Source organism: Sinocyclocheilus grahami, unplaced genomic scaffold (genome assembly GCF_001515645.1).
Source record: "Sinocyclocheilus grahami isolate Dianchi unplaced genomic scaffold, SAMN03320097.WGS_v1.1 scaffold45.1, whole genome shotgun sequence".
Classification (NCBI taxonomy): Eukaryota; Metazoa; Chordata; class Actinopteri; order Cypriniformes; family Cyprinidae; genus Sinocyclocheilus; species Sinocyclocheilus grahami.
This window is the reverse complement of record NW_015505224.1, coordinates 1,892,003-1,910,161: the sequence shown is the minus strand read 5'-3', so window position 1 is coordinate 1,910,161 and position 18,159 is coordinate 1,892,003. Positions and strand designations below refer to the sequence as shown.

At 37.6% G+C, this 18,159-nt stretch overlaps 2 protein-coding genes across 2 annotated transcripts; one reads left to right on the top strand and one right to left on the bottom strand.

Moving 5' to 3' along the window:
* Positions 1 to 284: 284 nt before the first annotated feature.
* sfxn3 (sideroflexin 3) lies at positions 285 to 10,980 on the top strand. Its single transcript, XM_016268410.1, has 11 exons — positions 285 to 421; positions 1,224 to 1,398; positions 2,767 to 2,937; positions 3,523 to 3,621; positions 4,189 to 4,264; positions 5,234 to 5,319; positions 5,543 to 5,670; positions 8,395 to 8,444; positions 8,542 to 8,591; positions 8,685 to 8,732; positions 8,813 to 10,980. The coding sequence occupies exons 2-11, from the start codon at positions 1,235 to 1,237 to the stop codon at positions 8,907 to 8,909; spliced, it is 969 nt and encodes a 322-aa protein (XP_016123896.1). The 5' UTR covers positions 285 to 421; positions 1,224 to 1,234; the 3' UTR covers positions 8,910 to 10,980.
* A 1,673-nt stretch (positions 10,981 to 12,653) lies between these two features.
* On the bottom strand, positions 12,654 to 17,612 carry selenou1a (selenoprotein U 1a). The gene is made up of 6 exons (XM_016268411.1): positions 17,504 to 17,612; positions 15,289 to 15,468; positions 15,068 to 15,159; positions 13,923 to 14,063; positions 13,391 to 13,555; positions 12,654 to 13,274 (listed from the first exon to the last, which is right to left on the bottom strand). Exons 2-6 carry the CDS (start codon positions 15,431 to 15,433, stop codon positions 13,179 to 13,181), a joined length of 639 nt encoding a protein of 212 aa, XP_016123897.1. The 5' UTR covers positions 15,434 to 15,468; positions 17,504 to 17,612; the 3' UTR covers positions 12,654 to 13,178.
* Between the last annotated feature and the right edge of the window lie 547 nt (positions 17,613 to 18,159).

Genomic DNA, 18,159 nt, shown 5'->3' with positions numbered 1-18,159 from the left:
TGGTTGACATCTGGCTGATATTTTGCAAAAAGTCGCTCTGAACACCTTTAATACTTTTTCAAAAATCGGAAAATCCCCATTAGAGCAACTCAACGTCCGCGGAGGTCAGCAGCATTCTCAGGAATCACGAATCGAATAACCAATCATAATGCAGCTCTCATCCACGCCCACCTTCAGAACCACCAATCACAGCGCAGCTCTCTCCCACGCCCCGTCTCACGAGCCAACTGCTGGTCTCTCTACTCTTATCACCGCCTTTTACGCACAAAAAAGTATCCGTTCGACTTCAGCCCTCTTCAGGCGGATTTTCAAGGCGAGACCGGAAGTGCGTTCAGTGAGTGTACACGCAGAGGAAGGCAGTCAGCACTGAGGTCGTCTGCTTCAAGGTGTACCTGAACCTAACCTGTGGTGATTTCGCAAGGTCTGTGTCAGATGTTTTATTGAATGACTCTTTAAACAAAAATGCACGGTTGTGTGTTTTGATATGGTTGTTGTGTTTATGTTGAAGCTAGCTAACGGTATTTTAGCCCGTTGAAGGGAATATGAGTTTGCTCATAATGAAATTGCGTACTTTATAAGTTAAGTAAAAATGTGCACATACAAAGCATCTTGACAAAGTGACAGCTTCGGTGAAATGAAATGAAATTCCTGTCATCGGACTTCACATCACACCAGCTGAGCAGCTAGCATTAGCTACAATAGCTGTAAATATGCGCTTTATAGCTCGCCTTTCCATGCTAGATAAACAATACCCATTCCTTTAGTTAATAAACAGTTTAGTTAGATACTTTCTGCTGTAAACAGCACCGGCTAGTCCTTCTTCTTTCTATATGTATGTATTGCTAATCTCACATGTTCATCTGTCAGGCATTATTGTTTACAGGCGTGCATATGACCATAAGCGTATTAATAAGTATGAACATAAAGAGACAGGGTCCGTCCTGTTCATGAGTAAATATGGTTTAAAAGCTGTTACTTTTAATGTCCCCAGTCATTAATTTTCTTGGTTTTACTTTCACCTTTGAAACCATTGTGTCACCCACCACAACTATGTCGGCATTGCTGCAGCTTCAACATTCTTCATGACAGAGGCCTCAATCATTTGTTCTTTAGTCTAGAAATCACCTTGTTCCCACACATCAGGTTTAAACAACTTCTAAACCTGCCTTTGTTTCTCAGTATAATTGGACGCTATAATCCAGACTTCTTTGTGATCTTCACAGAAGCCGATAGGATGTCTGGAGATTTGCCTCTGAATATCAACATTAAGGAACCACGATGGGACCAGGGCACGTTTATGGGCCGAGCTCAGCACTTCTTCATGGTGACGGACCCCAGAAACGTGCTGCTGTCCAGTGAGGTTTTAGAGGATGCCAGAGTTACTGTGGAGAACTACAGGTCTGTGATCCCTCTGGCCTGTTTTTAATGCTGTATCTATGAACTTCAGGGGTGAAATCCTGTACTTTAACATAATTTAGAAACTGTAGAATTACCAATCAGAACTTTACTGGAGAAGTTTTAGAGTGCAATATATAGAATGGTCGTTTTCCTTTCTAAACAGATTCTTAAAATACTGTAGCATGGATTTGTGGTTTGAAACTAGGCCCTGCTAATTACATATGTGCAACCTCGTTTGTCTTGTCTTTATAAATAGCAGCAAGGTTTCACTTTGTTGAAAGAGGAGCTATGGTGAAATGTACATCTGTTCAAATAATTACATTGCATTACATTGATAGAAAAAGTGACAGAAGATACTTCTACTTTTTACAAGAAATTTCTTTTTCAAATAAATAGTTCTTTTAAACTTTCTATTTACTTTATAGAATCCTCAAAAAAGCATCACAATTTCCACAAAAATAGCAGCACAGCTGTTGTCACAACATTGATAATACAAAATGTGTGGTAAAACACCAAATCAGCATATGTTTTTTTTTAAGATCATGTGACACTGAAGACTAGAATATTAGCTGCTGAAAATTCAGTTTTGTCATAAAAGGATTTAATTACATTTTAAAATGTATAAAAATAGCAAATGGTAAAAGTTGTAATAATATTTCACAATATTATTGTTTCAATTCTTGGTGAGCATAAGAGAATTCTTTCAAAAAAAAAAACAATCTTAATCTTTTCAAGTAGTATATATATATGTGTGTTTTACCTCCTCTGATGCCCTGTGAAGTCTTATTAATGGCTGTTATCAAGCACTCCCCCATCTTCCATTGGTCAGACAAACAGATGCGAGTCCCACCCCAAATGCCATTGGTCAGTGTTACTGGTTAAGATACTCAAACAAAAATAGCAATGTTTTGAAAGTGCCACAGAGCTTTTCAGAGGAATCAACCTACAAATGGCTTACTTAGTTTCTGCTATCCCAGCTTAATTTGGAGAGACATATTTTAAAATTCAAAAATTACACACTTCACATTCAAATTTCTGTAGGCGGGAATTATTTTTAATGATATTCTAATGAGCCGCTTTGTGATATCACAAAGCCCGGAAACCAACGCTGTAGTCCAAACGAGCCGTTCGTTGTAGTTCTTGAAAAGGGATTTTTAAAAAACTAAATATCTCCCTTTGGAGTGGACTTTGAGATTTGTAACTTTCTAGATCTTTTTTTATGCCCAAACATACACAAAATTTATTAAAAAGCATAATAGGACCCCTTTAAATACTGTTTTAGCTCTTCATGCTATTGCCAGTTTATCATAGATACAGTCTATGTTTTCGTGAATTACTGTTACTGTACTGCTGTGCCCTCTTTTACAGGTTGGGAATTGTGAAGCCTGGGCTAACAGAAGATCAGCTATGGAGGGCCAAATACATTTACGACTCTGCTTTCCACCCAGACACAGGAGAGAAAATGCTGCTAGTTGGACGCATGTCTGCACAAGTGCCCATGAACATGACCATTACGGGTTGCATGCTTACCTTTTACAGGTAAGCACACTGTCACACTGGATCACTCATTGTTCTGGACACCAAAAGGGCAGAAAGTGTGTATAGACCTGTTATACATTAAAGCCAGAAAAGGAAATGGAGTAAATTTTTCCATGGCCTGGGATAAATATCCCCGCTTGGTTCTGTGAATACTTCCTAAATGAGTCATCATGGAAAAGACAGCACTCCTACGGATTAGCTTAGTTTGGTGGTTTGATTTAGGGTTAGAAGTTTGACTGTTTTATGGTGGTATTTTTTGCTTTTAAAACATTAATCAAAAGTAAAAGAATACTTTGACTAAGATTGAAAAAAGTGACATTTCTTTATTTCTTTTTTTTTTTTTTTACTGGTTTTGTGGACACTTTTTTTTATTATTATTTTTTTTTTACTTGGATCAGTGAGTCATCTGCAAATGAGTCATTTTGAGCAAGACCAACATGTGACTCAAATTACAGCCTTGTGTGGGAGATTCTTATGACTGCAGCATTGTCTATGAAAGGGTTTTTAATTATAAATAGTTTTATAATATTTTTTTAAAAATATGCATTTTTCTTTTAATTTAAGTCTCTCTCTCTCTGTTATCAGGACAACCCCAGCAGTGGTGTTCTGGCAGTGGGTAAACCAGTCCTTCAACGCCATTGTCAACTACACTAACCGCAGTGGAGACGCGGCAATCACCATGAAGTATGAAGGCTAAGATCACTGCTAGAAACAATCTAGATGCAGGTTTCTATATGGAGGCCTCATGGCAGCTCTCTCTTGATGGTGTGATGTGTTTCGCCCACACTATGTTGGTATATTGCACAGTTTCGTTTCCTGAAATCTGTTGCATGAGCCAAATTGCCATGATGATACAAGTGGTGGAATCTGTTCCACTTGTACTCCATGAACTTCCATGGAGCAGAGATGCCAGTGTTTCATGATCACTACACATTCTGAATACAGGCAGATTCAGACAGCATGCTCATTTATTCATGTTTCCATTCTGATCATGTGTTTATTGGCAGTTTATTATCTAACAACATAATTGCCTGTATCATTTTTTCACTAAGCATCAGTTGCTGGATTTACAGGTTATGCAGTGAGGCTTGTATTGTTTGACACACACATAGCTTTTTCTGAACCCAAGCTTTCTTGGTAAAGGAGAGTTGTGCATTCTGTAATATCAGGAATTATGAGCACCATGAAAAATATTAATGGTACTGATCTGTTCAGTAATACTTAACACGTATTTTATTTTAAATTTTGCAGCCAGCTTGGAGCAGCCTACGTTAGTGCTACAACTGGAGCTGTAGTAACAGCCCTTGGACTGAAGTCTCTGACCAAGGTCTGTCCTTTCACTAAACTACTCAGTATGTTATTGTTAATTACAGGGTGACTTTAAGCAAACAAAATATAAAAAAATTAAGGGCCAGATTTACTAAATGGCAAATTAGTGTTAGAGCACAATTCCATAAAAGTGCCAATGAAAGGTGGAAATTCTGCAGGTGATTTAATAACAATATGCACATTAAAGAACACATACGCAGCCAGATCATTTCCATAATGACCAGAGACATACTTTTTTTGGGCGTTAAATAATGGTGCAAATACCAGTAATTTGATGAGCGCAAACGTTAGTAAATTGTTGATTTTAATACTCTCCTCCCATACATTTTTCGTCTGAAAGGGAAACTCCTACAAATGCATATTCAATAAGGTCAGGCACAAAAATAACTGTGTCCATGCCTTTTCAGCGCTAATTGTTCACGGCGCGTCTTTAGTAAATCTTAACAGTACTATTTTAATGCCAAAAGAGGGTTTGCACTGGCGCAAGCTGTTAATAAATCTGGCCCTAAGATATAAGTTTACTACTCGCTATTAGTTTCATTTATATATTTTCTTAAATACACTACTGTTCACTACTTCTTTTTTTTAGGTTTTTTAACATTAAAATAATTGATTTTAACGTCTCTTATGCTCACCGTGGCTGTGTTTATTTGATCAAAATTGTGACGCAATTTAAAATAATATATATATATTTTTTTATTGTTTTAATTCATATATTCTCAGCAGCTATTACTCCAGTCAGCAAACAGCAAAAGATGTTTTAAAAAATGTAGACAGTGGTTGAATATTTTTATCTTTATTACCCTGTGCAAAAATTTGATTTACCTCTTTCTTGGCTTAAAGGAATAGTTCACCCCAAAATGATGAAAAATGTGGACTATCCCTTTAATTGTTGACTGTTGTTTTTACATCTAGAGTCTAGACAATATATGGCAGTAGTGACTTGAAATATCTTATTTTTTCTCAGCACTTGCCAGCTATTATGGGGCGTTTTGTTCCATTTGCTGCAGTGGCAGCAGCAAACTGTATCAACATACCCTTCATGAGACAAAGGTAAGTGAGAAAACTGTTTTTTAATTACTAAAATGTACATATGTTGTTGTATAATGCATTAAAAAGGGTTATTAAAGGGTATAATGCATTATAATTATTCATAATGTACATTGTAACACATTATAAGGTGCATTACAAGGCATAATTAATGCATTAAAACTACTTTTATAATGCATTATACATAAGGTTTTAAGCAAAGTGTTTTTGAATTTTTCTTCTACAGAGAGCTGAAGTGTGGCATTCCTGTTACCGATGCCGAGGGAAAACGTCTCGGAGAATCAAGTAAAGCTGCTCAGCAAGCCATCATACAAGTGGTGGTGTCTCGTATCGGCATGGCAGTGCCAGCTATGGGTAAGCTTTTGTAGATGTTTTTCACATAAATATTTTGGAGCTCCTATATACAGTAGGGCTGGGTTTTGACACAAATTTCACGATTCGATTAGATTCCCATTCACAGGCTTGCGATTCGATTCGATTCGATTACCGATTTGATTCAATATCGATTATTTTGGAAGGGAAAAAAATCTCTCAACTAAAGCTGTAAAATATACATGAGTCAGTTGGTACTACATTACTATAATATTGAATGTTATAATTGACTGATTTGTTAAAATTACACTTATTAAAAATAATAAAAATGACAATTACATAATATTTCTACTTCAGTTGTTTTTTTTTTAAATATAAACAATGGTGGCCGTCATAAAAACTTGGATTTATTCAAACATAAATTAAACATTGAAGAACAGTAAAATTTATAATGAATATATTATATGGTGCACATATTTAGCAAAATGCCCCTCTCTACAGTTTATTTTTCTATCTGACTAATGCGTTTATGGTCACCAAATGTTTTTTCTGAGGTAAATGTGACGTTACGTGACATTGTTTAGAAGCCATTATATTGACATCTTTGCGCGGCTGAAACACTGATTGAGCGATTACATGAGACAGGATACGGCTTGTAAAGTTGTACTCTTTCTTTTAACTTCTTCAGATGTTTAGTCATGTTTATGTTGTGCTGAAACTGGTATTAATGGAGGAGATTATCAGTTCACGTGCGCCTTGCGCTACCGCGTCTGTTGAACTGAGGCGCTACAGCGATCTGTCACTCCACATTAAACAGCGCCAAAACGGCATTTGTTGTTTAAACACTGCAATACAATGGACAGAATTTTAAATCTGAGACTTTGTTTCATATTAAAAGTACCAAAGCACAATGCTCCTTGCGATATATTGGATGGGAAGTGCCCTTCAACGTTCCGTCCATTAACTGAAACAGGCTAGACTAAACGATTTTTGGGATTTAAGAATCAATATTTTTCGTTCCGTAAAAATGAGAATCGATTAATATGGAGATATCGATATTTTTTACCCAGCCCTAATATGCAGTGCCGTGAAAGGTTTTTGCCCCCTTCCAGTTTTAATTTTTTTTTGCATATTTGTCACACTTAAAAGATTCAGATCATCGAACAAATTTTAATATTACACAAAGATAATGCAAGTAAATACAAAATGCAGTTTTTAAATGATGATTTAATTTATTAAGGGAAAAAAGCTGTCCAAACCTACCTGGCCCTACGTGAAAAATGAATTGCCCCCTCCTGTTAAATCATGAAAGAACTGCAATTAACCACATTATTTTAAATTTCACTGGCCACACCCAAGCCTGATCACTGCCAGACCTGTTGAATCAAGAAATCACTTAAATAGAACCTGTCTGACAAAGAGAAGCATGCTTAAAGAGCAACACATCATGCCGCGATCTAAAGAAATTCAAGAACAGATGAGAAACAAAATAGTTGACATGTAGCAGTCTGGAAAGCCATTTCTAAGGCTTTGAGACTCCAGCGAACCACAGTCAGAACCATTATCCACAAATGGAGAAAACTTGGAACAGTGGTGAACCTTCCCAGGAGTAGCCAGCCTACCAAAATTACTCCAAGAGAGCAATGACGACTCATCCAGGAGGTCATAAAAGAACCCAGAACAACATCTAAAGAACTGCAGGCCTCACTTGCCTCAATTAAGGTCAGTGTTCATGATTCAACAATAAGAAAGAGACTGGGCAAAAACGGCATCCATGGGAGAGTTCCAAGGCAAAAGCCACTGCTGACCAAAAAGAACACACAGGCTCGTCTCACATTTGCCAAAAAATATCTTGATTATCCCAAAGACTTTTGGGCAAATATTCTGTGGACTGATGAGACAAAAGTTGAACTTTTTGGAAGGTGTGTGTCCCGTTACATCTGGCGTAAAACCAGCACAGGATTTCATAAAAAGAACATCATCCCAACAGTCAAACATGGTGGTGGTGGTAGTGTTATGGTTTGGACCTGGACGACTTGTCATAATTGATGAAGCCATGAATTCTGCACTCTATCAGAAAATCCTGAAGGAGAATGTCCGGCCGTCAGTTTGTGACCTCAAGCTCAAGCGCACTTGTGTTATGCAGCAGGACAATGATCCCAAACACACCAGCAAGTCCACCTCTGAATGGCTCAAGATAAACAAAATTAAGGTTTTGGAGTGGCCAGGTCAAAGTCCAGACTTAAATCCGATTGAGATGCTGTGGCATGACCTTAAACAGCCCATTCATGCTCAAAAACCCTCCAATGTGGCTGAATTAAAACAATTCTGCAAAGAAGAGTGGGCCAAAATTCCTCCACAGCGATGTGAAAGACTCAGTGCCAGTTATCGCAAACACTTGATTGCAGTTGTTGCTGCAAAGGGTGGTACAACCAGTTATTAGATTAGATGGGCAGGTTTAGACAGCTTTTTTTCCCTTAATAAATGAAATCATTATTTCAAAACTGCATTTTGTATTTTCTCGGGTTATCTTTGTGCAATATTAAAATTTGTTTGATGATCTGAATCTTTTAAGTGACAAAAAAAAAAAAAAACAGGAAGGGGGCAAAAACCTTTTCACGGCACTGTATTTTGATGGGGTTTTTTTAAATAAAATTTATTAAATCACTAAATTTATTCCATCTACCTCTTATTCACAGCCAAATAAATTAGTTAAATATGAATTTAAGAAAATGGGTTTTTGAAAATATATATTTCCTCGCACAGCTATTCCTCCAGTTATCATGAATGCCTTAGAGAAGAAGGCCTTCATGAAGGTAAGGAATCACAAACAGACTCATTTCAAGCATCTATCTGAATCTGTCTGTGAGGACGTGTTTTAAAATGCTTCTTAAAAATGTGTTAATTTCTCAGCGGTTCCCGGTTCTCAATGCCCCTGTACAAGTTGGACTTGTTGGATTCTGGTGAGTTTTTAAGGCACTGTTTATTTGCTATACACCGCAATCATGGTTTAAAACAATGAATGAATGACTTATTTTACACATCCATCTCCACAGTCTGGTGTTTGCCACTCCGCTGTGCTGTGCTCTGTTCCCACAGAAGAGGTGAGTGCTTCTAATTTAGAAACGCTTTTGCCATGGTTTGATTGACATGCTGATTTGGGTTGTTTCCTGTCTCCGTAAAGTTCTATGAAGGTGAGCAGCCTGGAGCCGGAGCTTCAAGAGAGTATACGACAAAGCAATCCTAGCATCACTACTGTTTATTTTAACAAGGGTCTGTAGAGAGGTCTAGGTTTGCGGCCCATGTTGATGTCCTCCACTGCACTGGAGGTTAGTGGGCATAACTTGAAGGGTAGAACATATTTATTTTTGTTTTGCTGTTCGGAGTTATATATTTTTTGACAATTTTACCCATGTTATTTTACTATCCAAAATGACTATATGTACAGTGAAGGTCAGAACTTACTGCTGGATTTAGTTAAAGATGCTTGAATGTTAACTGCTGCATTGCTTTACGCCTCCATCTTGTGTTGACCACACACACACGTAGACTTATTTACCAATATATTCACTACTTTGATTTATACTAGATTATCATAGGCATGTTGTATGATTTTTTTTTTTCTCACTAATGATCCTTGGCTCAGAACTTTCTAAGATTTCCAGGTTTGTGGCTCAAACGTCTCTCCAGCTCCACTGTCCCATGTGCGTTGTTAGTAAAGACATTTAAGGAAATTGGGTTTTCATCTTTATTCTGCCAGAAGAAGTATTTCCACCTTTCATGCTCCACTATGTGCCCATTAAGTGCACTTACACAGTGAATGCAGTGTGCTTTACTCTGTACTACAAAAGAGACCCTGAGATGTGCAAACACTCCTTCATGATCGCATCAAAAATTATCGGGTGACTATCACTGATATCATTTCCTGCAGGCCATCATTATTTCTGTTTAAGCCTTATAGACCTGTGTGGTTTGAAGTCATTGCAAATGTCTCCCAAGACATTTGGTTGTGTGGATTGTATTTTGTGTACTGAAGAAAGGTCAAAATAATATTTATTGGAATATTTAATACTTATTATTAGTATTTGTGATTTGTATGAATAATTTCCCCAAATAGGACAGAATTGTGTCTGGGCTTAAAGACAAGCATTACATATCTCTGGCAGCAAGAGCAAATGATAAGAACAAAGTTTGCTCATGTTCGATAGAAATATGCTCAGTTGGAGTATGAAGAAAAAGTTGCTTCATATGCCCTGCTTGATCATGTATTACATCTCAGACATGTATAGTTTTGGGAACAACACTCAGATTTCTTTATTGCTGTCATGGGGGAATCTAGTATGTGTTTATTATGATGATGTCAGTCATAGTGTCTGTAGTATATGATATAACCATTAGTTAGTTCACTAGCCTCTGGTCCTGTAACCTGAGCACATATGATCAAACTTGTTTTCCCTGATGTATTGTGGTAATGTTACAGTGTGAAGTTTTTGTTGTCTGGTTCCTGTTGTTTTTGTGGATGAAGTTAACAAACCTTTGCAGTGTTTTTGTTTTGCCATCATACTCACAACTCTGCTTTTTGGGTACAACGAGACACAGACTCGTCATTATTCTCATCATATCCTCCAAGAGGCAGTAGAGATCTGTTGTTTTTGACCTTAGGCTAAATTATATGCCTACAATGGAGTGCTAATATCCAAGCACATTAAATGTTGTAAACACAAGTATGCTGTTGAAAAAGGTAGCCCAGTTGAAAGCAGTCAGGGTTTAATGCTCAAATTCCCCGTTACTATGATAGTACAAAAACATATCTAGGTTTGATATAGAGAAGTGTTGGACTTGTTATGCAAATATGACTATTTGATTGTGATTTATACAAAACTGTCTGATTTCTTCCCGGGATGTCCTGTTACACCAAATATCACAGACCACTTCAGCCACCTAGTGTCAAGACTCATCCTTCCTTTCAAAATGCGCAGTGTACCAGCATATAAAGTTTGGTTGGTCGTGTAATTCTCACCAGCATCACAATGCTTTATAGTGATGCTCAACATAATAGACACAGAATTCCAAACTTAAACCGACAGACGTTATACTGTCATAGCATCCTCAACCACACTAACCCAGCTTACTGTCTGTAATATCAGCAATACACTAAATTATTAGCAAAGGTGGTGTTGCAAGATCTTTCAAATATTTTATGCTCGTAAATTGCACTAGACCACGGACAATGTTTATAGGATGTAAAACCAAAATGGTGTAATTGTACATATTTTAAGGTGCTGGGTGTAGGATTGACACCGAGTGGTTGAACTAGGTGTTGTAGTCCAAATTCTAAATATTGGAGAGGGTTTTTTGTCAAGTCCTCAGACTTTACGCACACGCAGGTTGCTAGATTGACGATGAATGAAATGCGCTGTGTTTTCCGCCAACTGACAACCCGGGGTGCCGAAATACAATTGGGTAAACTGGCAGTGGGCAGGTTTCACAAACCAAAACAGAGACCGACATTCCGTCCCGGAACACACATTTTCAAAGGAGAATAACTGACTAGCATTGTTTTTCAGATAAACCTGTTAACTTAGCATGTTTCTTAGTAGAGTCAAAAACTTACAGCACCTTTAATATCATGTTGTTAATGAACTTACAGTGATCATGTTATTTTCTATATGTAGTTATAACATTATGGTTGTCGATTAAATTGTATAATGTCAAAACAAAATATAGATTGCCACACCAAATAAGACCTCGCCAAAAGAAAATTGATTCACGGCACACATGCTTAGAGCACAATTTATTGATTGGTTTCCTTTAGTGTGAAAAGTGCAGAATGGGGGTGATGTTACTTGCATGTAAAGGAATACCCACTTCAGCACAGTTATTCAATGTTATTATTGGTGCTTGTTTTATTTTTCCAGCATTTTATATCGTTTTGTTAAATCCTTGTCTTATTTTATCTGGAACAATGTAATAAAGATATTAAACTATGTCTGAGACTACTTTGTTTGTCAGCATTTGCTAAAGAGGGGCATCATACTTAGAAAAACCAAGAAAATATTTGGCATATAACAGTTGATTTAAAGGAATAGTACAACCCTCAGGTCATCCAAGATATAGATGAATGTGGAGAAATTTAGCATTACATCTTGCTCACCAATGGATCCTCAGCAGTGAATGGGTGCCGTCAGAATAGGAGTCCAAACAGCTGATTAAAAAAAAAATAATAAAAAAAGTCACAAATAATCCACCCAACTCTAGCCCATCAGTTAATGTCTTGTGAAGTGAGAAACCATTTGTAACAAATTCATAGACCTTTGCCGACAAAAAAAAAAAAAATTCCAGCTAAAATACACGCCTCGTCTGAATCAGGAGAGAAATATGCCCAGATCAAGCAGCATTTACAAACGAAAACGGTTTTAAGCAAACATGTCAGTGGATTTTAAGGTGAGGACAACAAAGGATGAACTTTTCCACCGGAGAAAGAAAAAAAAAAAAGTTATGGATTAATTTTGGCCAGAAGCAATGCTTTAAAAGTTAAAATGCCTTGAAGTTGTTTCTTACAAACACAGCTTTTCATTTCACAACATGATAATCGATTGACTGAAGTCACGGATTATCGTGATGCTTTTATCAGCTGCTTAAATTCTCATCCTGAAAGCTCCCATTCACTGCAGGGGATCCATTGGTGAACAATTCATTGTAGGGGAGTAAATGTTCATTTTAGGGTGAACTATTCCTTTAATCAGGCATATTCTGAACCGGATGGCTTGGCTTCCCCAGATGGAACACCACTTTCTAATTAAACAAGCAAAACGCTATCCTTAGGGCCGTTTCAAAGTCCTCTGCTTTTAAAATGCAAGCGTACCAGTAGGTGGGCGGAGAATTGCATTTGTTGCAAATGCAAATACTAATCAGGGATTAGAGCTGAATGGCTCAGTAGCATGTTGTGTCGAGGAGAAATACTACGTAAATTACTGCAATTCACATGGATAATACACAAAAGTATCTCAAATAAAGACATTGAATTTTTGGAGAGGACCTGTTTATTGTTCATTTTGTCTACCCCTAGCTAAGCCTTTGGCTGCTCACTGACCAGAAACCAGCAGATTTGTAAGCATGTGTTTGCATCAAATCTGCTCTTTCAACATGGAGTTTGGAAACAGACTTTCATTAATACACATACCACAGAAAACCACCAGTGTGGCAGCAGGCAACCAAAGGAATGCAGGAAGGTGAAAAACAACAATACAATGATTCATGACAAGCAATTTCTAAAGTGCAAAAACAATTACACAACATTAGTCCCATTTGTACATACTAAAGCACCAGAATTAAAACGAGGCCACATGCAATTCTATGCCATTGTTACTTAGCTCTTAAATGTACCAGTCAGTGCTAACAATTCAACAACCTGAGCTTTTCTCTCTATTCACGGCATTAGTAGGAGAGATGTGATGAGGTGGGTTCTGACTCCATCAAGGGAGAACTTTCCTTAATCTATTTGAATCAAACTTGGCAGCTTTGCTGCACCTGACAAACTTCGACAACATCTACTTTTCTACCACAATTTTCTTAGCGGCTTCCAAAACCAACTGTATGCTGACTTTATCTCCAAACTCCTTTTCTCTGTGCTCTAGAAGAACCCCCTGAAAACAAAAAACAGGATATGTGTAGACAAGCAAGTAGTTGAAGAAGCTCTGAAATGCACTGCGAAAGCACTTTCTTGCTTTGTAATGGTGCTATGAAATATCTAATAGATTACCTGTTCACCTGATCCGATGACAAACACCCCTCCCAGGATGAAACCTTCTCCATTCATGTTGCCTTGGTGACCTGACCTCCAAGCCCTTATAAAGTTTTGCCAGACTCCCAAGCGAATGAAACCAAGCACACCCATCTTCCTCTGTTGTGGCCCATAAAAAGCTTGCTGTGCACAATTAGACACCCAAGCAGAATGAATAATTAATTAATGGTAGCTTTATGCTCTATTCTGTAATACATTTGGTAATAAATCATGCAGGCTTGATTGCTCTATGTACTATACATGTGAGTGTTTTTCGGAAGACTTGGATTAAACATCTCAATTCATATGGATTTCTTTTATGATCCCTTTACGAAATTTTTGAAGCGTCAAAGTTTTGGTTTCATGGACTTAAAATGAAAGGAGGCACAGAAAACTCAGGTTTCATTAAAAACATCTTCATTTGTGTTTCGAAGATGAACAGAAGTCTTATGGGTTTGGAATTACAGTAAATGACAATTTCCATTTTGGGGTGAACCATGCCTTTACTAACCTTTTCATCCAGGAAGATCTCCCCTGCAAAGTGAGGCCTGAAGTCCTGAATCTCTGTACCTACATTCTCCTTCACAACTGCATACAGAGGGACCCCGAGCTCATCCAGCTGGGGCTTCAGAGAGGACAGCTCAGAGGCCTCCTGCACATACACAATCATGTCATCAGCAGCCCCACATGCTTATGTATTCATTATTTAGACTTACGGGTTTGTGCTTTTAGCAACTAATAGTAGTGTAGTATTCTTAGCTTCTTTTTAAAGGAATAGTTCACCCAAAATGAACATTTGCTGAATTTACCTATAGGAATACGACACCCATCTAAGCATTCATATATAAGGTCCATCAGGATTATCAGCAGTTTTCGCATTGCTCAATAGCTAATTACCCTCCTCCATCCCCAACTCCTCCTCTGTCAGTCAGGATTCAGCCTTCTGATTCTCCTTTGAATCAGACTAATTCTAAATGTGTACATTACATTTTGAACTTAATGATATCTGCAATACATTCATGTTGGTTCAGTTCGATTTACCCCGGGGGGTTATCGCTGCTCTTCCTGCTCTTATCCATGCTAGGCTGCATGGATGCGCAGGGAGTTCTTGCCCAGAACAGAACCATACCGCCAATCCAAACTGTTTGCTAATTGTCAATCATCTTTGACGATAGTGGTCCTGACAGAAAAATGTGTCAGTGGACTTTGATGAGAGAGGACAAATGTGGATGGACTTTTTTCACTGAAGGAAGCATTATTATGGATTGTGGACTTGTATTTTGGTCAGAAACAATTGTTTAGCAAATGCCTTGATGGATTTGTTTCCTACAAACATGCATCTTATCGCTTCACAATATGTTAATTGACAGACTGGACTCATGTGGATTATTGTGATGTTTTTATCAGCTGTTTGGACTCTCATACTGACGGCATCCATTCACTGCAGAGGATCCACTGGTGAGCAAGTGATGTAATGCTTTATATCTTGGCCTGAGGGTGAGTAAATGTAAAAAATTTTGGGGGTGAATTATTCCTTTAACATAGATTTTCCCTCAAATCAGTGCAGAAAATGCAAAAAAGTGCTCGGATTTTGTCTGGGGAAAAAAAAAAAAAAAAAGCACCTGAACTTTGTTATGAGGAACATGATCACTTTACCTCTCTGCACAAAAATCATCCAGGTCGCCGGACAGCCATGATCACCGCACCAGATTTCTCCCAGAGAGTTTTCGCTTTTAAAGCCCTCTCATCTGAATTCATACAGATGAAAAACATTCAATAAATACTGCGTTTCCTTCAATGCTCTTCTTAGTTATGTTTCAAAATTTCATTAAAAAAAAATCCTTATCACTTCATGCGGACTTCAAATCATTTCTTACCACTGTTGATGGTTTTGAGGTCAGCATTCCCTAGATATGCTACAGAAGCAGGTGCCGGTTTAGTCAGCAAGAAGTCAGTGTTTGCAAGTATTAAGCCGGCGATGGCGGCCCCCACAGCGCCAAGGCCGAGTGACCACATGCCCATAGCTAGCGTCTCACCCTCCAGGACAGACGATGACACTGCGGGGAAAATATGAATGGTAGGTCGCATGAAACATTGTTTCAATAACGGTTATATATGACTTTTTATTTTCTAAGAAATACACGTGAGACGAGAGTGAGCATTCAACTAATGCTTGCCGTTTATTTTCTCCTAAAGACACTACTCCAAAAACTACGGCGTTTACGTACTCCTCACGTAACATAGGAGGGTGCATAGGAACACAGAACAATACACAACAATAACAGAGTCATTTGTGGAAGCCATGTTGTAATTTCCTTTTCACGATCAACCCAAGCAAGCAAAGAATACCATTTCACCCAAAGAGTCTATTTTTTTTTTTTTTAACCTCACATATTTGTACTAAAGGCAAGCATGTAATTGCTATAACTCTATACCAAGACATGCTGGGGCAGGAGCAGTACCTTTTGTCTTTCTAAAGGGAGACTGGCTGTTCTGGCTTTTTCTTGAGAAGTGCCGGTTTGCCGAAAAAGCACGTAAGCATATAGAGTTGACAGAAGTGGGGAGCACTAATGTCATGAACGCCAGACGGCATGCAGTGATGGTCAGCGGGAGATACTTTGGAGGGAAGTTATGAGTTACGACTGTCTTATCAAAGGCTAGAAGCTGGGGGGACTGGGACACAGATACTCTGTACTTGACATCACTATTCACACAAAGAGAAAATCTTCCTCTTGGTGACAAAAGGGTCAAACGCATGGGTCGTAGTCGCATGAGGGCCATTGCTAACATCCAAGGTGAGTTTAGCCAACCTTTCCCAATCGGGTAAAAGTGCAGTTCAGTGAAAAGCTCTGGAGAGGAAAGGAAAACAGCGCTTTACCCCTCAATGTAGGTAAAAATGAAACCAAAATAAAGACTCTTTGCACACTTGGGAAAAAGAGGTACACTTTTAAAAGTATTTATTACAGAAATAAAATACTCCAAAAGAACCTCTTTAATTGCTAAATAAATGTAATGGTTTTTTTTTTACATTTAATTGCATGTCAGTTGCAATTAAATAAAAATGTATAACGCAATTAATAAAAAAACTTGAGTACATCTTTATATGCATTTCATAATTCTATTGCCTTTGAAATATGGTTGAAGTATACTGTTGAATGTACTGACAAGCAATTATGGTAATCAGAAATATGCTTCAATATATTTTCTATTAAAATTTGTATGTCATGTATGTAATTATAATGAGGAATTTGCAATAGTGAAAAACAACAATTTAAATTAAACTAAATCAATCACTTTACATGTGCAGTAGTATGGTAGTAACACAAAAATAAGCTTACTTCTTAAGTGTACTCTTCTAGTGCACTTAAAATGGCAAAACACTACGTGTCCACATATAATTAGAGCATCCATTTTTCACAAGGCCATACTGCACATCTCTGCAGGTATGATTTACCTATTTAAAGGTCTGCAGTGCTTAAATATTTATCCTCCTCCCAGAAAAGTCAGTTACCTCACGAAATGGAAAAACAACTGAACTGCAAAGGACATTTTTATACAAGCACACGTTAAAATGATGCTTAGGCTGATATGACCGCCAATAAACTGTTTATCCTGGACACTTGTGCGGATTTCTGTCATTCATGTGATGTAACGTTACTGAATTCTAGAAAGATCAAAAGCGTTAACAAACTTAGTGTTCTACAATCGTCAAGCCTAACCGGTTTACATTTGGCGTGGAAGTGTAAAGAACTAAAAAAAATAAATCAATAAGTAATAACTTAATAGCTTACTGACCCCACGCAAAATTGACAAAGATCTACATATGCTAATTAAACGTAAGGATACTAAAAGGATATTCAAGTAATGTTGTAGGCAATGGCGAGTTAGCATAGATTGTTTTTCATTGTGCACCGCTTGCACAGTAGGCTAAAGTACATCGAGCTAACACCTGCTGGCTAGCTTGTTTGACTAGCTAGAGTTAGATTGTTGCTGCAATGCCAGATACAAGCGTTGACGATAAGAATATAATATACATTATTATCTGCATTACTGCGCAAAAGTTAAAAACACAACAAAACGAATAATACTCACAGCTTGCGGTTCAACGGCTCCGTGTCAGCTGGCTGGCTGTTAAACTGCGGTGCGGGACAGAGTCTGTCCGAGCTGTTTTTATACAGTCTATGTCCGAGCGACAGACGCATTTCGTTGGAGGAGCTCTAGCCTGTCCAACCTCTTAAAGAGACAACAACACAAGAATATGTAGCCTACTGCGCAAAACTTTTAGAAATCCTTTATTGTGGTTCGTGTAGTTTAATACACAAATTTAAAGGCACCGGCTGTGACAACGATTAAATATAAGTTCTTTATTGTGAGACCTTCTAATTTTGTAGACACAGGCTTGTAGTCACTCTTGAGACATGGGACAAAACAGGTCCAGCGAGGGTAACTGCTATTAGCTTTAAAAATAAAAATATTTTCCATTTGAAATGTCATGAGGGATTAATAATAGAATGTATTTAACACAATTATCACCTTCAATTACATTTTCTCATTATTATACCAAATCTGTTGTTTATTAATGTCCACAAAAACAGTGTGTCCACAGAGAAGGGTTCAAGCATTCATATGCAATAAAATGGATAAAGATTTTCTTTTTAATGATGAAAAAGAGCTTGTTTTATCAAAAGCAACACTTAATAATATCTCCTATCAAATCAAGGTTGTTTTTTAATGACACATGCATGTTT